This window comes from Coenobita brevimanus, chromosome 1 (genome assembly GCF_032717465.1).
Source record: "Coenobita brevimanus isolate Jiangsu-jjx chromosome 1, ASM3271746v2, whole genome shotgun sequence".
NCBI classification, from domain to species: Eukaryota; Metazoa; Arthropoda; class Malacostraca; order Decapoda; family Coenobitidae; genus Coenobita; species Coenobita brevimanus.
This window is the reverse complement of record NC_136954.1, coordinates 10,223,480-10,246,369: the sequence shown is the minus strand read 5'-3', so window position 1 is coordinate 10,246,369 and position 22,890 is coordinate 10,223,480. Positions and strand designations below refer to the sequence as shown.

Here is a 22,890-nt window from a genome sequence, read left to right as displayed (position 1 = left end):
AAACTGTGTCACCCCGGTGACCATTGAATCACCGCATGATCTGATGTGTAGCCAAGTTGTTCAAGAACAACATTCTGACCCGACACTTGCTGTCATGCGAAAGAAACAAAAAGGGTAGAGTGATAAAGTATTCAGGGAGAGGTCAAGCCAAGTTCCTTCGTAAACAAGGACGGCTCTACTGTGAATCATGAACACCCTAGGGCGAGGGATTGGACTGCAGTTTGTTGTTCCCACTAAGTACTGCCAAGCAGTGTTACAATGGGGTCATTGTTCAGCTTCACGAGGTCACCTGGGCAAAAGGAAGACCCAGGGCCATATCTGTGCTGACTTTTTCTGGCCAGGGTTGGAACGAGAAATAGATAGTTTTGTGCATTCCTGCAATGTGTGTCCATGTACCATTAATCAGGGACATGTCCCTCCTGCTCTGTTTGAATCCACACCCATAATCTCTGAGTCAGTTGAGAGAGAGGGCAGTGGTGAAGGGGTGCAGATCTGACGTCTCACCCGTTGGCCCTACAGGACACAGTATGTCCAGGGCCTGTACATACATATGTACCATAAGTTAAGGGGGAAGTTTGAGAACCTCGCAGAGACAGTCCGAGGCTGTGTATGAATCACCTTGTGGAACGTCTCGAGCTGTGGGCCTCTCTGAGGATTCTTGGAGAATGCCCATTATCCACATGAGTGTTCACACCCACGGTGGGTGTTAAAATGTGACCTGCCCAAGACTGAGTAGGGATTCTCAGTTTTCTGTAATTAATCATGAGTGTAGTGTTAGGTTAACCAGTAAACTGCTTGGTCTAGGAAATTTGTAAATTCAAGAACTGACACGTTTCCTGGTTAATAATGTTAGGTTAACTAGTAAACTGCCCGTTCTCAGAGATTTGTAAATTCAAGAACTGGCATGTTTCCTGGTTAATAAGCATTAACCAGTAAACTACAAGAGTTCTGAGAGATTTGTAAATCCAAAGACTATGTTTCCTGGTTAATAATAACATAAGTACTGATTGCTAGGCAGAGAGAGAGAGAGAAATGACACTTTTGATGCTCCACCTTGATTCCTTTCGCAGGTGCAAGTGGCGGGTGCAGCATTGTCATGTAGATCAGCTGGTCGTCCCTGTCACATGCTGCCGCCTCTTCTCTTCTGCCTCGTCGTCTCTTTATTATTAATTTGTATTACATGATTTTACACATAGGCACAGTTACACCACAACTGTCACACCTACACCGTGTATTACATACATCATGCTACATAACAATTAGTTGTTTATGTAAATGTAGCGAACTTTTCGCTCAGTTTGACCTGAGTACAGGATTTTTCACCGTCGTCACGGAGTTTTTTCCTCAAGCTTGCTTTTATTAACGTAAATACGAGGTTTTTTCACTCACTGGCGACTGTGACTTTCTCCTGTAGCAGGATAGCACACACACACACCACAGTGTGAATCTTGTGTGACTGAGTTAGGATTTATATGTATGTAAATTGAAAAAAAAAAATTTCCTCAAGGAAAAATTTTTTTGATTTTGATGGGGCGTAATGTCACGAGTTGGCGCGATCCTATATTTAAATAGACTCGTGACATTGAACTTTGGTGGGAAACCACGAATTCTAGTGGAATCCCAGTATGTATCACTCAGTCAACCGCCATGTATTCACCCGATCGGGAGTGTTTTCAGAACAATTTTTTCACTGTTTCATAAGTGATCGTCTTTGTGTGCGACATTAGCACCTCCGCTGGAGTGATTTATTGTGGGTGTGTATCGCTCACACTAAATTCGTTGGCCGTTAGCAAGCACGGCCGGCACTCGCCCCTCTCTCACATTTTGAAGTCAGTCAGGATTTGAGCGTCTTGGAAGCAGGTTCGATTGGGCCCAGTGTGGAGCAGTGCTGCCGTTGTCCAGTGAGTTCCTGAATTCCCACCTAATGTGAACTGGCAAGAGGTTTAGTGTGTGCAGCGTCCTTCCTCAGCAACAACGCCCAGTCCATTTCGCTTAGCCCATTCTCTGACCAGTATTTTTCTTTCGTTTCTTCCTAGGTTTAAGAGTTTAGCTTTTGAGTGAGAGAGTGAGTGTGTTCTTCTTATTTTGAATTCATTTTGGAACATGTAACGTAAATTTATCTCATTGTAATCAATAAATTTACAGTTCTTTTCTCTTGAGCTTAATGTACTGTAAGCTCGTGTTTTATTTTTCCACATTAAGCTTATTTTAGTTATAGCTCCTAGTTTGCATAAACGCTTTGCATTATTCATAACTGGTACTTAGGCCAGTCCTTTTTATTAACTTAAATCCGTTGTGCAACCAGGAGTTAAAGCACCAGCAAGAACCTGTTTATCATTTTAACCCCTAATGTGCGGACAATGGACAGCCGACCCCCCCCGGGTGGCAGGGTTCGATCGCGGTCTGAGTACCTGTAGGAAAATATTAGCCAAAAATCAGAGATTAACCTAGAACATTATACTTGGTATGGCAGATAGTACTTACTGTACATTCAGCTTTCTCCAGAGACAGGTGTTGAGCCTTCGTGGACTACCCAAGAACTTGTGGAGACTTGCAAAGTTGGGTAACAAAATCTTCACTTTCACACCTCCAGCAACCCGGTTTCCCCTCTACCACAGCCTCATTCTGTCACAGTAAACTTTATACTACAACGTACAGGTAGTTTGGAATCCGTATTTGTACAATAAGCACTGAAAATAAGGCTAAAATCAATGAAGCGTACGGTCGACATGCAGCACGGCGGCGGTCTTCCCGTCACTCAACAAACATTTCCATTTTCACAGCTAAAAACACATATATTACATTATTTTCAATCATATTACTTCCCAAAAGATCACTGCAGCATGCTTTTTATTCTGCCTGACGCCCGTCACTTTATTCTTGTTCCTGTCGGCTGCTAGCACTGACTCGGAAGAGCTAGAACTCGCCATAATGTCACTTTGAAAGCCTGCAGTAAACTGACGCTAAACAGGGGCAAACCGTGCGAAAAAGCTAGTGTGACAACTGGGAAACAAGCGTTTCCTATAAGCATAAACTGCTTGTGAGAGGAGAGCACAGATTTACAGTTCTGAGCAGTCAGAAAGCTGCCATGTATCACAGCCAGGCTGGCCGGGCCGTGGTGGGGGGGGAGGGGGGAAAAACGCGATACTTGGCAACAACGGAGGTCAGTAGTACAAAGGTAAAGTATGCTAATTGTAGCTAAAGGGTGGTAGTACTGATAGACAATACCAGCTGGAACATCGTTGCCCGTGTTTATTCAAAATTAACTCGAATCGCAAATGCGACGATCCACCGTTATGTCCTTTTTGGCGAGCGTGGCAAACGCAACGCCCTGCGTTTTAGGGGTTAATAGCATTAGTTATTGATTGTCAGGGGTGGAGTCACTTTCTCCAGAGGCTAACAGTACCAATAAACAGCACGTGTGAGTAATTAGTCTCTGCTGTGTACTGTTGAGAAAGTTTATATATTCTCGTCCTTAGAGAATCGGCGAAGTAAGCCGGCATAAAGTAATCATTGCTTGATTTTCACAAGTCAATTCTTTGTCCTTTGTTCTCAAGCAACATTTTAAAGTATCAAGTATTATTGAATATTATTCTTTAATTTTGCTTAGTCACAAAAACCCCGTGACATCGTCATTACCTTCCACTTCTTTTCTTTCATCCTCTCCTCTGTTTTTCTGTTCTTATTCACCTTTCCTCTGCTTCTTTACCCCCCTATTTTGCTCCTCCTCCTCCCTTACATTCTTCTTCCTCCAACTCCTCCACTTCCTCATCTCCTCTTTCTCGGCATCTCTCTGTTCCTTGTCCACCTACTCTCCTCCTCCTCCTCCTCCTCCTTTTATTCCATCTTTTGGCATTTTACACTCCCTCTTCCCACCTTCCTATCTTCTTCCTCTCGTCCCCTTTCTTCTCTGTCTCCTCATTCCATCTGGGTGTTATTTCACAGCAGTGTCTGACATTGAGTGGTGCATATTTTCTTCCTTCAGTGCATTAGGAGTCCCCAGATGAAAGATATGTCTTGCCGTAAATTAAGCTCATTCACACAAGTTTCGACCTGAAAGATTTCACATAATCATTCCGTGAAGAAAGAAAAACCCGGCAAAACAGTGACAGAAAATAACTTTAAATCAATATAAGGTTATTTTACGGACACCAGTCTGTTGACTCGCCTGTGATAACAGGCAGACATCGAGCGATCATACTCTGAAACCCAATAATGAGATAGCAAGACCTCAACACATTCCTCTGAGTACAGTGTTGTGGGTGATGGATTGTCTGTGATGTGGTACGGTATTCCTGGCTGCAGCTATGCATTGTAACACTATAGTTCAGTTAACGGACTAAATCACTAGCACTTAAACATATAAACTGCAGTGCCTCTCTGTTATCTTGTTTTTGTTTTTTCTTGGAGGAAACAATTTGTGGGCTCCTGACCTTTGGTTCCCTCTTCCTTGAATTTAAAAAATAAATAGTAAATAGTAAAAGTGAAAATTAAGGTAATCACGATAATTGACCGACAAAAGCCAATGATTCCGCATTTGCTGTGTATCACCTGAGAGGAGAGTAATGCAATTATCTCCATCCCCGAAGGAACCAACAGACTGAGTCGAGCTCATACCACTGAAAGCATATTATTACATTACAACAGAATATTTAACCCTTGCACTTTAAGACATGCCTCCACGTATCTATACAGTTATAAAAACATAATGTAGTAACTGGGGCTACACAATAGGATAATTACGATTAACTACCAGACTGGTATAACGAGCACCCTAACAGTTCTAATTCATGACTAACATAAATGTGCCGGTAAACAGCAGCTATGCATAATAAATAAATACCTTCCAAGTGTGAAATCATATCCTGGTCAAACAAAGCAGCCACATTCTCCCTAAAACAGCTGGACACAGACCTCAGGCCACTCACTCACGCTCACGGTCACACTAGCGGAGTACACCAAACAAATGTCAAACTAGATCCACACTGGAAATTAGGTAACCTTCACCATTAACCCTGATAATTATATGGGTCTATACACATGAGAATCTCTGTGTATTATCTATATTATGTACTCCTATTTCATTTCATTGCTTTATAATTTTATATTATTTTCCTTTTCTCTATAGAATATTTTCAGAACTGGGGCTCTGTTTATTCGAGTTGGCTTCGTCACGAATAACCTGGGTACTTTTCTGTACAAACTGTCACAAGCAATGCTGAATTCACAGTTTATACATTATTACCCTATGTTATTATATATTTTTACATTATTAATATTAAGGCAAGGATTCCTGGGATATGCATGGTGAATGAATGGGTATGCGGCCCACTTCTTTTGGGCATACTGCTGATTAGTTCTCCGACTAACGTATTTTTTTCCTATTCCTCGCTTGCTGTACCCAACCTAATCCCACCTACAGAGTGATAAAAGGGCAGGATGTTGTTGATGATGATGATGATGATGATGATAATCTAAATACATTACGATGATGATTATCTAAATACGTTACTATTGGTAATTTAAAAATTTCTGCGAACAGTATATTTATACTGTACACTCCCCATAATGATAGTTCACGGTAGTAGAAATAATGTCTTTAGTACACACCACATAAATAATTTATCATTAATACAATCATAACACGTTTTAAGTTATCAGATTTCTGGGTTTCTCATCAAAGAGAAATGTTTTGACTAATGCTTGTGAGATGGACCCAGGGTAAATACATCTATTTATTTATCTATTCAAACACCTATCTATATTCATTTATCTATCCACCCATCCAATTTGTCAATTCTGTCTGACCCTGCATCGTGAGAGAGAGAGAGAGAGAGAGAGAGAGAGAGAGAGAGAGAGAGAGGGAGAGGGAGAGGAAGAGACTAATTTGACTGACGCTTCCTCTTCCTCTTCAAAGAGGATTATTGGGTTGCATATTTTATAACATAAATCTATATATTTTTTTTATCATTTAAAAGCAGGTCAGAAATCCAACACATCAAGAATAATTTTTGGTGGCAGATTATTTATACTGTAACCTGGGGGGATTCTCTCTCTCTCTCTCTCTCTCTCTCTCTCTCTCTCTCTCTCTCTCTCTCATTTTAAAAGATTTTTATTCACCGTTTAGGAGACCTATTGTAAAGCGAGGTTAATGACGGCAATATAATCCCACTAGTTCTAAGCTGAATAAACTTAGTCAGGAGATGTAAGACTGAACTTACAATTACATCATGTGAGAGAATGAGTTAAAAGAAAATGAAGAAGAGAAAACCAATGGAGGGTAACTGAAGTAAAATAAAGGCAACACTGACCTGTCTCACCAGCTCCCCCACCATGCCGTCCCAGCCACCGTACTGGCCATCGTTCTGGCCACCGTACTTGTTGTCCTTCACGAGCTGCAATGTGTCTGCAAAAAAAAATCTCGTGAGTAAATAGGTTAACAGATAAATAAGCCAGCATGAATAAGAGCATATGATTATATGTAATTGCTGGGCGACACGATTGTTCTTCAAAGTTTTTAGTATCTAGGGGAAACTATGAAAAAAAAAAAAAAAAAACTGGCTAAGTACATTTACAAGAGGAAATTGGTAAGGAAACAACAACAAAGATGTGATCAAGAAAAAATACAATATAGCCTTAACACGTTGCAATGTGTCTCGGGGGAAATAGACGCGAGTAAACAGATTAATAGGAAAGAAGGCAGCACGTATACAATAACATAACTATGTGACAGAAAGGAAACCCCACATAGCGGGGAAAAAAAAAAGTGCCATTATTAAACAAGAAGACTAAGAGAGCCCATACCTCCACTAAGGCAACCTGTTTTTTTTTTTTTACCTGTTTTTCAGACCTTGACCTTTGACCTTTTTTTGATCCAAATTTAATCACTTGTCCCTCTGATATTCCAGTCATTATACTAAACAAAATATTCTGAGGTTACAGACGGGATGATGATGATGCCCTATTTCCTCAGAATTATGTGGGATACTACTTTACCCTCTAACACCTCATTATGGTGAAGAGAGTCTCTAATGCACAATAAATATCTCCTGCACGTCGAACTCTATGAAAAATAATAATAAATAACTGCCACTAAAGAAAGAAACATGTCTCCAAAAATAACACTTTCACACTCTATATACGCTTTCATTTATTCTGCACAGGCTATCACAAGACGGTTATATTCAGCTCCAAGAAATTTTACTAGTCAAAGAATTGATACCTCACGATTAACTTTTTGCTCAACTAGAAACTTCCTCAGCTAAAGAAAATGGTAGGAATTTTTCATGAATATAATACTAAAGTGCGGCCACGTTAGCTAAAACATTAACACACACTTACCTCTTTACTTCTGACATTTCCACTGCAACACTTTAAAAATCGAGTACTTTTTTTTTGTTCCACCCCTTACATTGTTCTACCCCCCTTCCTTTTTTATTTCCTAACCTACACACCCAGTGACCGCCTTAACACTCAAGGAACAATTACTGTTGGTTAAACAGCTATTTGATTAAGTGTCAGAAAGCAGCTAAGGAAAGAGTATGAGACGGTCGCCCCGAAGAATTCGTCCTCAGTGGAACCGATTCTACTTCGATCTGATACTAGCAACTGAACCGCATCATGTTACCAACCACAAGACGTACCCCCATCCTGACATACAATGAAAACATTTCCTAGGACTCTAAAAATGCATAAATATTGTTAAACCTTTGGGACCGTAGGTACGTCAACAACGACGCGTATATAAACTACGACGTTAATGAAAGACCGATGAACACTTCTGGGCTTTATTCCTTCTGGCATGGGTGAAGCACACCTGCAAAACACTGACTCTTCTCTCCCACGTTAACTCTGTCCTCTATTCATTACTACTCTTTCACTTTCCATTCACTGACTCACTGACGCTGCCTTACTGACTCTGACTACCCCATCCTTCACTGATTATCTCTCACTGTCTGACTCAGTAACTCTCTCTGTTTCTCTCCTTCCAGCACTAATTCACTGACTGAATCACTAACTGAGCACTTTCTCACTACTCACTGATTGTTACAGACTCTCTGACTCTCACTACTTGACTGACTCTTGCTCACCGACCCGCAATTGCGCGCAAACTAAAGGTCCGCTACTCCGTCTCACTGACTAAACACAAACTGATCCCCATGCACACAACCCACTCCATCTGTCACTCTCGGTTAACTGACAGAAAGCAGGGCAGGTCCGTTTTAAACACCCCTTGGCAGTCCAGAACACTCTCAAGCCCAGGAGAGAACTCACACTGTGATGCAATAATGCACATTCCTAGAGCCTAGGACAAAACTCACATTTTCCAATGCAATAATGCATTTAAATTAATAATACACACCAACAATAATGGCATGAACTAATTCCTAAGGAAAGAAAGTAAACAAAACAGACATGCCGAAATTTTCAGGGTGTTCCTCGTATCTCAAGATACAAACATTAACCTAATCCTATGCCACAATACTTAATTTCTATCATTTTCCTCGCATTTCCAGATATAAAACACTAGCCTAATCCTACCAGCATAACAGTATCTATCTCAAGTGAAGCACCACAAAAATAGTGTATTACAGTAAGATGGAGTTTGAAAATTATAAAAGTCCCTCCAGTATTGTAAAAACACAGAACTGTTTACTTCTTCATATATGGTAACTTCCTTACATCTTTGGTAAGATGGAAGGCAAAAAACGACCAAGAATTCTCAGCAAATAAAAAAAATCAGAAATATCGTTTCTACCTCCAGCACAAAAAGATGGAGTATTTATGTTGAATAGAAATCTGCTTACACAAATACCTCTTGAAAAAGAATAGATACAGATACGGAGCTCTCAAACTTACTCTCTACCCCCTCCCCTTAAATACACCGAAAAATCAAATACTCCCACATAATTCTGAGGAAACAGGGCAAGGAGTCAGCGAGGCCCTTAGCTTCGCCCTCGTAAAGATCATTCCCAGAAATTTACCGAAGATACCCCAGAAATACTACTTTACCCTCTAACACCTCCCCATTTTCCAGCACAAGCCCCCAAACTCATATACTCACAGTTAATTCCGAGGAAGGATGCCAAGAGGTCAGCGAGGTCTTTAGCGTATCCCTCGTAACGATCATTGCCAGTGCAGTTACCGTCCTTCCTTATCATCAAGAATGGCTTTTCCTGTGAGGAGAGAATACGGAGCCGCTATATTATCCCAAGGAAAATGGGATCACACTGATTTTTCAACTGTTTAATACTCGTTTATATAAAAGTCCTTATTCATAAAGAGAGAGAGAGAGAGAGAGAGAGAGAGACGCACCAGTATGGATGTAACGATGTAAGATCTGTCAGCCATCACCCGGTCAGTCATGTGGCTCGTGTGCTTGACCGCCACTGTTTCCAGTCCTCGTGTGTCGCCCCACGTCCCGATCTGAAAAAGAGAAAAAAAATTAATGAATGAATGAATAAATAATCTACCGCCAGGCAACAAAAGCCTTGTGACAAGGTAGAAAATGATAACGGCAGAGGAATGTGGTAATTTTAAAGGTTTACTACGTGTATGTACGACAAACGAAGGAGACGAGTAATTATGCACTAGAAAGGACATTAACGTGGCAAAGAAAGGTCATAAGACGACTAACGGATAACGAGGGAGATTCACAGATAATGTCACCGACTGAAGGCGGCCTACGGGGTCAAGCCAGGTGTGGGAAGAAATACTTGAATGAAATTTGTTGATGTACACACTACTGGAAAGTTCCCCCTTCCCTCCTCCCTCTGCCCCCTTCTTCCTCCACACCTCTTCTCCCTCTCCTTCTCCCTCTCCTCCTCCTTCCTTACACCTTCTCTCGCTCCTTTTCTCGTTCCTAACCCTTCTCCCTCTCCCCCTCATTCCCAACACTTCTCCCTCTCCCTCTCGTCCTCCTCCAACTTTCATTCCCAACACCTCCTCCCTCTCCTTCTTATCACCCACATCTCCCTCTACTCCTCCCCAATTCCTTCCTCCCTCCTTCTCCTCCTCCCCGAACCTTCTCTATCTCTCACACTTCTCTTCCTCTCTCCAGACCTCAAACTCCCCCCCCCCCTCTCTCTCTCTCTCTTCCTTCCCAACCCCATCTTCCTCTCAACTCTTCAGCCCTATAATTTATCTATCCTTCTTCTCCCTTTTTCCCTCCTCCCCAAACCACCGCTCTCTCCGTCTTCTCTTCCTCTCTCCAGATTACAAAAACCCCTCGCTCTTTCTCTCTTCCTTCCCAACCCCATCTTCCTCTCACCTCTTCCACCCAATAATTTATCATTCCTTGTTCCTGCTACTCACACACAATATAATACAGTTTAGGTGGGCCTTTTCAGCCAGGCAGGTTAGAGTATTCCTTTACCCCTTCACTACTAGAACTTTACCATTAGTTACATCAAATCGTCATCAGTCCAATGCGTCATCAGTCCAATGCGTCATCTTTCTAATACGTCATCGGTCCAATACGCCATCGATATAATACGTCATCGGTCCAATACGTTAACCATCGAAAAGGTCATCAATCCAATAAGTCATCTATCAAGTACGTCATCGATCAAATACGTCACCGCTCTAATACGTCACCGATTTTATGTCATCGGTCTAATACGTCACCAATTTGATACGCCATCGATTAACTATGTCAGCGTTCTAATATGCCATTGATTTACTACGTCATAGATCTGATAAGTTATCGATTTAATAAGTCACCGATTTATTACGTCATCGATCTAAGGAGATAATTCCTACATTGCAACACTCTGAGACTAATACGTCACCGATTTATTACGTCATCGATCTGAGGAGATAATTCCTACATTGCAACACTCTGAGACTAATACGTCACCGATTTATTACGTCATCGATCTGAGGAGATAATTCCTACATTGCAACACTCTGAGACTAATACGTCACCGATTTATTACGTCATCGATCTGAGGAGATAATTCCTACATTGCAACACTCTGAGACAAGACTGGCTAAAATCGTCTGGCAGTACAGAAAATAATAATAATAATAATAATAATAATAATAATAATAATAATAATAATAATGTATATTATAATGATTCGTTTTCTGTACGTTTGTTGGTTTGTCCATTTGTTACGGTAACACAGCAAAAACGGCGCACTGCAGCGCAATTAGTCAGAGTATGTATTTACATTGGGCGGACCTAACATCGAGTGATAATATGAAAAACTTTAACTCACCAGTATCCATGTACAGTCGGCATCAAGTGTTGTATCATCTCTCCTGTTTTTCTCTCTTCTTGGACTTGGAAAAGCCATGTGGTGAATTCTCAGCAACCGACACTGATTAATTTATTTTGCCACAGATCAGTGTCATCAATGTTGTTTGCTGAGGATTCGCCACATTGGTTTTCAAAGACAAGAGAGGGAGGGAGGAGAGGTGACAGTATTTTTGATTCCTACTGTTTCTCTCCAGCCTGAGGACGTCTTTCATTATATCTGCAAGATTTTATTTAGCTCAAGGAGACCTTTCGTACTGGAGGAGTTTAAAAGAAATCGTATACAGTAACTTCACTGCGATTTTCCTCCATGCTGAGGAAATCGTGTGAAGGTAGCAGGGAGAAAAACAAGCTTTCTTATTGCATTAAATCAGTCTGGATACATGACCCCTTCACTGCGATGACGGATTATGTATTACAGTCCTGCTACCGACAAGCGACTTAATCTGGTTTAGAGGGTAACAAACCTAACCTAACCTACCCTACCCTACCCTGCCCTGCCCTGCCCTACACTACCCGGCCCTACCCTACCCTACCCTGCCCTACCCTACTCTAGTCAACCATTGCCTAACCTAACCTAACCATTCCTAACCTAACCTTTCCTAACCTAAGTAGTCAGGGGACAACCTGCGTCACTACATTAATCTTTATAGCCCCTTCTCGCTACCTCCAGACGATTTTATTCGACATGGGAATAATCTCTGGCACTGAAGGGGTTAATAAGGGTCATTATAAAACATCCAATTCGAAAACACCAACCTCACCTGAATAAATGCATTGGGATGCAGCAAAAGTAAGATATAAATGATGCTCTTAGCCTGATGTGGTTAGGCAGTCTGTCAATCCATTCACTTGGGGATGACTGTAGATGGGGACGCTCACCATCCACTCACTCGATGTAGTGATGCTCTTGGGTGTCTGCTCTTTCCTCTCCTCCATCCTTCTTTCCTTCCATCCTCTTCTGTCTTTCATTCCTTCAGTCTTTCCTCGTCCTTCTGCCTACGGGTGACTTTACACTCCCTCTTCCGCCTTTCTTTCCTTCATTCTTTCCTCTTCCTTCTGCCTGTGGGTGACTCTACACTGAGTGATACGCCAAATGGTTTCCTGTACACTAGGAAACCATTTACTATGCTGGGTGGTAACCATATAACCAAATTTTGGCACCTGGTGGTTTAGTGGGTAATTATTATGCTCCAGTCGGATTGAGCCGGTGAAGGTTTATATCCAAGGAGTGGCTGGGGTTTACTGCTCACGTAACGCCACTCAGGGATGAGTGAGGCTGGTCACTCTCATCTTAAATGTCAGGACCAACTGCCTAGCCCCGGGCTCCTACGCTCCTCATGGGGCAACGTAGGATTGGATGATGGATGGATGGATATAACATTTTCGGCCGGTAATATGCGTGACGTCTTCGGGAGTAAAAATCTGCAAAGCGATAAGACGGAAAATATCTGCAGTTTTTAGCCTCTTACCTCCCTCTCTGTCTGTCTCATTCATTTTTCAACCTTTCTTTCTTGTAAAACACACAAACACAGACAGACAGACAGACAGACAGACACACACACACACACACACACACAATTTGTCCGGGTCGCTCCTCAGGTGTTCTTGTTATCTCTCCAGACGATTTTATTCAGATTTATACAGACTCTTCGAACTTAAAGGATTCTGTCTCCAATAAACTCTTCACGAACTTCTTTCTTCCTCAAGACCCTTCCTTGGTTGGAGATTACTGTCTGTCTCGCAGCGTACCTAAGGTCTGTGTGGCCGATGTATCTTTACCTCTGTGTAACTCTTCCTCCTCCTCCTCCAGTCCTTCTCTCCATCCATTCCTCCCTCTATCCTACTTGCTCTTTTCCATTATCTTTAGTCCTCTCAAACAATTCTCCTCCACTGTTCTCAAATCTTTACTAATGTCCTTCCAACAGGGATGTGTATATTACAGATAAAAGAATAGGCCTATCCAGGCGGAATATGCAAAATAAATCACTCAGAGAGCGGTGCTTGAGAGATATTTAAGCTGACGAGAATACTACCTTACGGGTGGCAATGTGGGTAGGAGAGGAGGCTCTGTTGCATCTCTTCGGCGATTTACTTTGCATATTACGACTCAACATTTGCCTGTATGCTCTTTATATCCCTTAAATATCGACATAGTTTGTATTAGTAATAACATACAGGAGAATATCGAGGCGTCGTGTGCAGCATAGATCGCTTAAATAGAGGTGCTAAGAAGTGACCGCAACCACTTAAAATACAGCCGTAGACTCTTGACTGGCATGTTTCCAAGAGATGAATAAAATCACCTGGCATACGCTTGAAGGAAGGAAGGAATAATGAAGAACTAACATCAAGCCATAATATGCCTATATGGCACTAAGGTAGAAGGAAGCGGGGTAAATAATTGTATTCAGCGTATGATGGGAAGATCAGTAAGAAGAGCGATAATACTGGAAACAGAAACAGTGTAAGAGTCACCTAGGAAATCAGTAAGCTGTGGGGGCCGACATAGTGAAGAAAGGAAGGAGAACGCTGAGAGACTGTGCTGGAGCGTAGACGAACAATCAAGAAAAAGGTGACGGATAGCCATCGGGCAGTTACAGTGTGAACAGACGGGCTGAGGGTCATGGCTCATTAAATGACCCATGTGAAGACCAGCAAGGATAGTCTCCCATCGACGACTGGGGTGGGTCGCTGTGCGCCAGAGAAGAACCGAGGGTTTATCACAGTGAAGTGTGTTGTGAACCTGAAAGTTCCAGGAAGACTGCAAAAGTTCACGAAAGGGACTGGCTAGAAGAGGAAAAAAATCAGCAGCAGGAATGAAGAACCTGAAGGAGAGAGTAGGAGAACGTGCCAGCGAGTCAGCTTGTTCATTACCAGTAATCTCGATATGGCTAGGAACCAAGCAGAAGCGAAAGGACTTTTTGCAAACAGAAAGGTGGAACAGCCACTCCTGAACTTCGGTGACTAGAGGATGAGAAGATGGCGAGGTGAGTCAGGAAGTAAACGTACTGAGAGAATCGGAGAATATAACAAAGGTGGAGGAAGAGAACCTAGGAAGTGACTTCAGAGCAAAAAAAAAAAGTTTTGCAGTAAGAACACTTGCAACGGAAGGAAGAGTACTCTGGAAGGAGGAGTCAGGAAACACAACAGCAAACCCAACACCATGACAAAATTTGGAGCCGTCAGTAAAGATGTGTGTGGCAGAGCAAACGGTTAAAGAAACCAATTATTTTCTGTTACTTGGAGAAAACGTTATTCGTCACAGTTTTTAATATTTTTGATTAACTACTTTTCCCTTGTGTACAGCTGACCTATTTAGTCCCGTGACGTGTTGTCCATGTTATTCAAGCTATAGGTATCTATGTACGAATTTATACAAGTTTGGTCGGACCTGTAGGAGTGAAGGAGTTAACTAAGGCTGTGCTGAAACCCTCCAGTTTAAAAAGATTTTAGTTACAGAAACGATAAACTATAATACGCCATGACAATGAAGGTAGCACGTAAACTGCCTGTCGCTGGGGAAATATAACACAAAGTAGCGAATGGCAGGGAAAGGGATGGACACCGTGGTTTTTGTAATCTTGGCATATCTCACAGCTATATTCAATAGCATCTCTTCCGTAGCAATTTATTTTTAGATATGGCTGGTTAATGTCCTTCTGTCAATATCTAGGCAGAGTATGACGATATTATAATGATTTATATAACACAGATATGGTCAATAAGATGTTACAGGCAAAAAACTTGTTTGGAAAAAGTTGTTAGCCGACGAGAATACGGGCCCAAGTGGCCTTGGCTAGTTCGTGACACCGCTCCTTAGAGACGTACTCTGCACATTAAAAAAAGAAAAATATCCTCATGACTTACTGATGTTAACTATGCCGATATAAAAACGATGTATGTGGCGTACAAAGATAAGTCGCTAAGGAAGAGGAGCTAGCGAAGCCTCCTGTACTACCCAGAATACAGACCTAAGTCCATAATAGCATAAAGTGAAGAGGGTGGCCGGAGTTGGTGAATGGGAGAATTATACAGAAGGTTGTGTTGATGGAGAGAGACAGACCCGTTGACAAGACCCGGGTTCATGTTGGTGCTGGGACAAGACATGATGCTGGGGGTCTGTATTCAGCTGGCATCTTAACTCTCAGGCTCCTGTGACTCACTCCTAGCTCAATAAAGACGTCTGGCATTGGCTGAAATAAAAATGGTTGTCCCGAGCATGCGAGACTGAAGAGTGAGAGGACTCCATAACAGTTTACTATTTCCACCGATCCCTCTAACTATATGTATCTACCTTTCTACTAATTTATTTATCTACCTGTCTATCTATCTATCTATCTATATAAAGAGGGTTAACTAATTTGGAGGACACTGAGGACTCCATAACATTTTACTACGTATTTTCAAAGATTCTCTCTCTCTCTCTATCTCTCTATCTATCTATCTATATATATATATATATATATATATATATATATATATATATATATATATATATATATATATATATATATATATATATATATATATATATATATATATATATATGTATACATATATATATATATATATATATATATATATATATATATATATATATATATATATATATATATATATATATCTATCTAAAGAGTAAACTAATTCCCAGGGGAGACAGGACTCCATAGCACTGTTCTATTTTCCCATATCTCTATCTATCTCTACATATCTATCTATCTATCTATCTAAACACACACACACTCGAGGTCTGTCCTATGTTGAATAATGTCGGCTGGTGGCAGAATCCAAACACATCACCGTACAAATATGAGATAATGGGAACTGCTTATAAATCCTTTGCTATGAAAGGTCCATCTAAATACCCACACAGCAAGTCGCCTGATGGTAGCAAGAGTTAAATAAGGAAATACGGCACACGGTGTGGAAGGGACTAAAAATGTCGCCAGGGATGGAAGGGAACGACAGACGCAATGACCACCTCGGCACGCCATAATTCTGAGCACGACCACTGACGACACGCTGCTAAATTCACGACGACAGCTGAGGGGGGAGGGGGGAGGTGGAGGCAGACAAGGGATGGGACGATGGAATGACTGTGAAGTAGATAGATGGACATAGAGAAAGAGACGGAGGACGAAAAGGAAGATAAAATGGCAGCGTTAAGCAGAAAACCCAAGAAAAAAAGGGACAAAAGACGGTAAAACTTAGAATTTATAGTGAACGTGTAATCATTTATGGCCTACAAGAGCAAGACAATGGAAACATATGAGAGTCGCACCCATCCCTAGTATCCACCACATCAGCACATCCCAGAGAGTGTTCTTTGTCTTTGGACACATTCCGGACACATCACAAGCACCTCAGACACACACCAGACGCAACAAGCATACCAGATAAACTACCATTATCCACTTACCCCCATGAGAGAGAGAGAGAGAGTGAGAGAGAGAGAGAGAGAGAGAGAGAGAGAGAGAGAGAGAGACTCATCCTTCACAAAGGTACAGTAATCTCAGTGAGTGAGCAGTGAGGGACACACGTTGGATTTGGCCGTCTGTACTACTTGGGACAAAAAGTTATAAAAACATGAAAATTAACTTGTTGAAAACATTGGCACATAGTATGGCAACAAGGAAACAATGTGAAACGCAAATTTAAATTATAAAAAAGCAAAAGGGAATAATAGTGATATTAAAAACACCAAAATAAATGGAAAATGAAAATAATTCAATGAGCAATATGGCGCACAAATGACAAAATGATAAATAATAAAATTATGGGAATATGAAGCACGAAGAATCCATGGCGCACAAAATGATGTAAATAATAAATAATAATACAACAAGGGAATATGAAGCACGTAAAGAATCCATGGCGCACAAATGACAAATAATAAATAATAAAACAAGGGAATATGAAGCACGAAAGAATCCAAACAAATTACAAACATAAAGAATTAAAAAAACAGACACCACAAATAAGGCGCGATGAATAAACAATTACTGTAATAAATCTAGTTAAAAAGTAAAAATTACTGTAAGTGGTAAGAAAATCCTGAAAATAGCTAAAAAACAGAAGGCAAAGGCCCCATCATAGTAACACACACACACACACACACACACATGTCACACACACACACACACATAGTCATCCTCAAAGACAAGTACCGGTGAGTGATTCTAATAAAACCAAACACGATCTGACACACATTGTAGAGAAACTGGAACAATGAAAATCACCAAACAAACAGCATGGAAGTAATCAAGTCAATGCCTACGAGTAAAGCTTTCCGGTGAATAATACCATTTGATAAGTAAGACGAAGGCACGATCAAACACAAAACTGTGAAAATTACATACAAACGGCATTTTAAAAAGAACCTAAAAACTGTCAGCCTGAACGTAATGCTCAGCGAATGATTATGATACGTATAAAATTATGCATGAATTACAGCACAAGAAAGTAGTGAAGCAAAATCGAAAAAAAAAAACCAAGACACTGAACAATGAAAATCTAGAAAAACTACCAGTATGAGGAGATGGTAAAAATCAAAACCAAATTCAGTAATGTAAACCTCTGTAACTGACAATAAGAAAATATAAAAAAGTAATCTATCTATATACCTAGGCTGCTTCCCCAAGGAAAGCGTGAGGTAGCTGAGACAGGACGACGCACTCCCCAATTACTCATCCATTCAAACACATTCATTCGCATCTTAGGGCCCTGAATAAGGGTAGAACGACAGATCCTCACCGCACCACACCGTATCACAATGAAGATCAACTGCGTAATGCAATCAGTGACATCCGCAGCAGGGCTCTCGACAGCAGAGCTGGTTTACCCCTGCCACATCATGCTAACAGGACCCATCCCCTCTACCTGCACCTGACCTGACTAGCTGATCAGACCAAATGCGGGAGAATATCCTTCACTCAGGGCTGCGTCATCACTTTCATTCATTCACACTTTCTCTCCATTTATTTCTGTCACGCACAGCCACTTCTCTCCTTGCTCAACAGACATCCCTCTCGCAGAGTCCAGTGCTCTCTTCACACTGTCCATCCATCCTATTCGTGTGGTCTTCCTCTCAGCCTTACACCTCTCACATCAGACCTAGTTATCTTTTTCACCAATCGCTCATTATCCATTCTCTCCATATGCCCAAACCATCGCAACACCCTCCTGCTCAACCTCCTACCAGCCATCTCCCGAACAACTCCCAGTTTCCTTCCTTCGCACTTCATCATTTCGCACTCCGATCCATACGCTGCTGGCCACTCCACACATACTCCTCAGACACCTCATCTCCATTACATTCAAACTTTTCCTCTCTGCTACACCCATTATTCCATGTTTCAGCCCCATATATAACGCAGTCGGTACCACAACACCTCTCATACAACCTTCTCTTTACATCCATTCTAAGTGAACGACATCTAAACACTTTTTTCATTCCTCCCAGCACCTTTCTTCCTACTTCATTTATTCTAAACTTCACTTCTGCACCTATTCTTCCATCCACAGCAACATGTGACCCAAGATATTTAAAACACCTCTACCTCCTCATAGCAACTCGCTATTCAAAGTTATATTCATCCCCCTACCATCTACCAACCTCGTACACTTCATCACTTTTACTCCTATTCTCCATTTACTTTCAATTTCCTCCTTTCACACACCCTTCCAAACTCCCTTCTACCAACTGTTCCTCAATCTCTCCTCTGAATCAGCCACCAGTGCAGTATCATCTGCAAACAGCAGCTGCTTCCAGATTCCACTCTCCAACCATCAACATTCACCAGACTCATACCTCCACCTAAAACTCTTGCATTCACCTCCTTACACCACCATCCATGTAAATATTAAACAACTGCTGCTATGACATCACACATCCCTGTCGCAGCCCCACTCTTCACAGGAAACCAGTCACTCACAACATTTCCCACTCTTACACACTCAGCTCTACTATTTACATAAAAACTTTTCACACCCTTTTTAGTAACCTACCATCAAGTCCATACAATCTTAAAACAGTCCACAAAGCCTCCCCTATCAATTCTATCATACGCTTTCTCTAAATCCATGAATGCCCAAAACACATCCTGCTCCTTTCGTTAAATACTTTTTCACACACTTGTTTCACAGCAAACACTTTGATCCACGCATCCCTTCCCTCTCTCCTAAAGCCACACTGCTCTCCTTTCACCAATCACTCCCCCTCTGTACTCCTCTCCAAACTCTCATAATTAAGTAATATAAAGTTGAAATATAATAAAAAGTAATATAATACTATAGAATGGGGGAAAACACGCAAGAAAGTATAAAGAAAAGGCAAACAAAAAAGAAAAGAAAATTAATGTCAGCCTAAAGGTTAAGCCTTGTGAACGACAATAATAGACTGAGTGGCAAGGACGTAACGCGAAACTCTGGACCAAATATACACTAAATACTAACTAAAACACACACACACACACACACACACACACACACACACACACACACACACACACACACACACACTAAAAAAAAAAAACACACACCCAACAAAAACATTCAAACATCAGTGTTAGGCAAGAGTTAAAGCGTGTTGTAGCCGTTTGTTATTGTTGCAACCACAGGCTCTTCTGAATTTAAACTGGGCTAACTGCAGCCTGAATCTGCGCAGCTCGCCATCCTTCCAGCAGAGGACAGTGATGGAGCATAAGGATCGTTTGTATATTTAGGCAGCAGAGCTGGCTATATCGCAGTGCTACCATAAGCGTCTCTCACCAGCCTTGTTAACGACAAAAATAGATTCTACGCGACCAAAACAGAAACACAAACGATTCAAAGGAAACTCCCACAAAACAAGATTCACGATAAAAAACGAAAAACACGATAAAATATAAATAAAAGTACTAACACAATCACAAAAAAAATGAAGAAAACACAAAATCATGATTAAAAGAAAAAAGGCAAACAAAACCAATAACAAAACGAAAACAAAAAACACGAAAACGAAATAAATAAAAACGAAGATACAAAAACAAAAGCACGATTAAAACGAAGAAAAATAAATCCACGATAAAAACGATGAAAAATACAACCACGATGAAAAAAATCGAAGAAAAATAAAACCAAGAAAAAACGAAGGATAAATAAACGAAATCACAATAAAAACAAAGAAAAAACAAGAGCACAAAAAAAATTATAAAAAGACACGATAAAAAACGGAGACAAAAAACAAACAAAAGCATGATAGAAACGATAAAGAAAAAAATCAGCAAAAATACCTTCTGCTTCAAGTCATGTCTCCTGTGAAGGCCACACATCCTATGCGACCATGATGGGAGGATACACTGACTGAACCTTCCTGGAAAAAAGGATAAAAACCGGATGGAAATGGGTGATTAATAACACTTAAGATGGAGGGAGAGAGGGAGGTTAATGTGAGAAAAGGAGGGAGGCTGAGTAAGACAAAGAAGAAGAGAAGAAGAGGAGGTTGGGAGGATGGAAGAGAAGGAGGCAGGAGGTTGGGATGGATGGATGGATGGAGAGAGAGAGAGAGAGAGAGAGAGAGAGAGAGAGAGAGAGAGAGAGAGAGAGAGAGAGAGAGGGAGACTATAGGAGGAAAGAGACGGAGGTAGACTCGAGGAGGGAGGGGCGGAGGGAGACTAGGGATGGACAGACGGAGGAAGGCTAAGATGGATGGAAGGTGGGGAGAAGAAGGGAGGATAACAGGGCTGAAGGGAGAGAGGAGGGAAACCGATGAGGGAGAAAGGATAACTTACAGTGAGAGTATATGAAAGGATGCGAAACTGACATCAGACAAAGAGAAGCTGACAGGAAAGAAGGTGAGGACAAACATTATGGGAGGACTGAAGTGTAGTGAAGGAAAGAAGAGAAAGGGGAAGGCTGGCAGGGAAGGAAGAGAAAGCTGAATGAGAGAAGGGAAGGATGGAAGGTGTGAGGGATGGAGTGGAACAGGGAAGTTGCAGGAGATGGGAGGGAGGAGGTAAGACTTAGTAGGAAAAGATGAGAGAAGAGAGGAACGGAGAGGAAGGTGAAAGAAAAGTTGAAGGAGAGGGAGAGATGGCTGGAGTAGAGGGAGAGAAGGTTTAAAGTAGAAGGAGAGAAGGCTAGGCAGAGGGAGAGAAGGCCAAGTAGAGCAAGAAGAAGGGCTGGAGTAGAGGGAGTGAGCAGGTTATTGAAGAGGGAGGGAGAGTAGTTGTGCAGAGGGAGGAAAAGTGGAAGAGAAGGAAGTGTGGAGGAGAAGAGAAAGAGAAAATGACTGAAGTTGAGATGATTGTAGCAGGGTGGGTGGACAAGTAGTGTGGATGGGGAGCGGATGGGTGCTGTGAATAGGCAATGAGGGGGAAGGATGAGTTTTGTAGACGGGGGAGCTGCTGGGTGGATGGGGGAGTGGGAGGGTGGAAGGGGTGACATCAATGGTGTGAATGAAGAGAGGGTCGGTGGATGGGCAGTGTGGATGGGAACCGATAGATGGATGAGTGAAATGGACGAGGAATCGGTGGATGGAGAAACGAGGCGTGGTTGGATGGATGAGTGGATTAGAAGTGGGTGGGAGGATGAGTACTGTGGATGGGTTGTATGGGTGGGGGATGGGTGGGTGGATGAATGGTGTGATGGGGAGTGATTCCAAACGCGGGTGTGGATATATGGTGTGAATTGGAGGGTGAGGGGGTGGATGAGTGATGTGAATAAGAGGTCTAGGAGTGGATGAGAGAATGGATGAATGGATGGGCGGTGTTGATGGAGGAGTGGGTGGCTGGATCAAGGAGTGGTTTGGAGACTGGGGGGAGATAAATGGTGTGGATGGGTGGATGAGAGACTGGGTGGGAGGAAGTGTCGACATGAAAGTGGATGGGGGAGTGTATGGGTGGCAGACAATGGACAGGGAGTCGGTAGTGTGGATGGGGGAGCGGGGGGGGTGAGTAAGTGGGTGTGGATGGGGGAGTGGGTAGTGTGGATGGGGGAGTGGGTGGGTGGATGGTGTGAATGGAGCAGTGATCTGGTGGACTGGTGGTACGGAACTGGCACTTGGGTGGATGGAAAGGTGAATAGGTGGATAGAGTGGGTGGATGGTAACCCGTTCAACAAGAAGACGCCATTTTACACCATTCTTCCTGCCTCCAAGCGATTTTGTTCAGCTCAGCAGTGACTCTTTGAACTTGAGGGGGGAAATACAGGAACCATTAACCCCTTCACTGACACAAGTTCTTCCTAACTTTGAATTAAAATCGTCATGTAACAACAAGAAAGAAAAATGACGTACTAGGGGTGACGTGGTTAATCCATTCAGTAAGGTGAGGACTTAAGCGATTCTTGCCACTACAGTTCATTCTTATTTTGACCCTGATTTTTCTCTTGCGGTTTATTTCACGTTGCGAAGTAGCAGAAAAATACACTACTATGGCTCTACATTCTTTCTCCAAAGCGCTTCTTCTTAACTAGCACCATACTCAAGGAGTTAATCTCTTGTTTCAGCTTAGCATTCAAGACGGAGAGATAGGACATTTTTAGGCCAAGTTAAAGTGAACATAATATCCGTGTTTCTTCAACTTAGGAGAGAGACCTAGAACTGAAGAGTTTAATGAACACTTACCTCCTCTTGCATATCATTTACA

The 22,890-nt window shown here is 41.8% G+C and overlaps 1 protein-coding gene across 1 annotated transcript in view; it reads right to left on the bottom strand.

The window, feature by feature from the left end:
* The window catches only part of LOC145413995 (glutamate receptor 1-like), an 802,643-nt gene that overhangs the window by 52,935 nt on the left and 726,818 nt on the right, over positions 1 to 22,890 (bottom strand). Inside the window, exons 22-24 of the mRNA XM_080283586.1 lie at positions 9,316 to 9,426; positions 9,065 to 9,176; positions 6,312 to 6,406 (exon numbers count right to left, since the gene is read on the bottom strand). Of these exons, the coding sequence (XP_080139712.1) occupies positions 6,312 to 6,406; positions 9,065 to 9,176; positions 9,316 to 9,426 (318 nt within the window). The remainder of the gene's footprint in view (positions 1 to 6,311; positions 6,407 to 9,064; positions 9,177 to 9,315; positions 9,427 to 22,890) is intronic.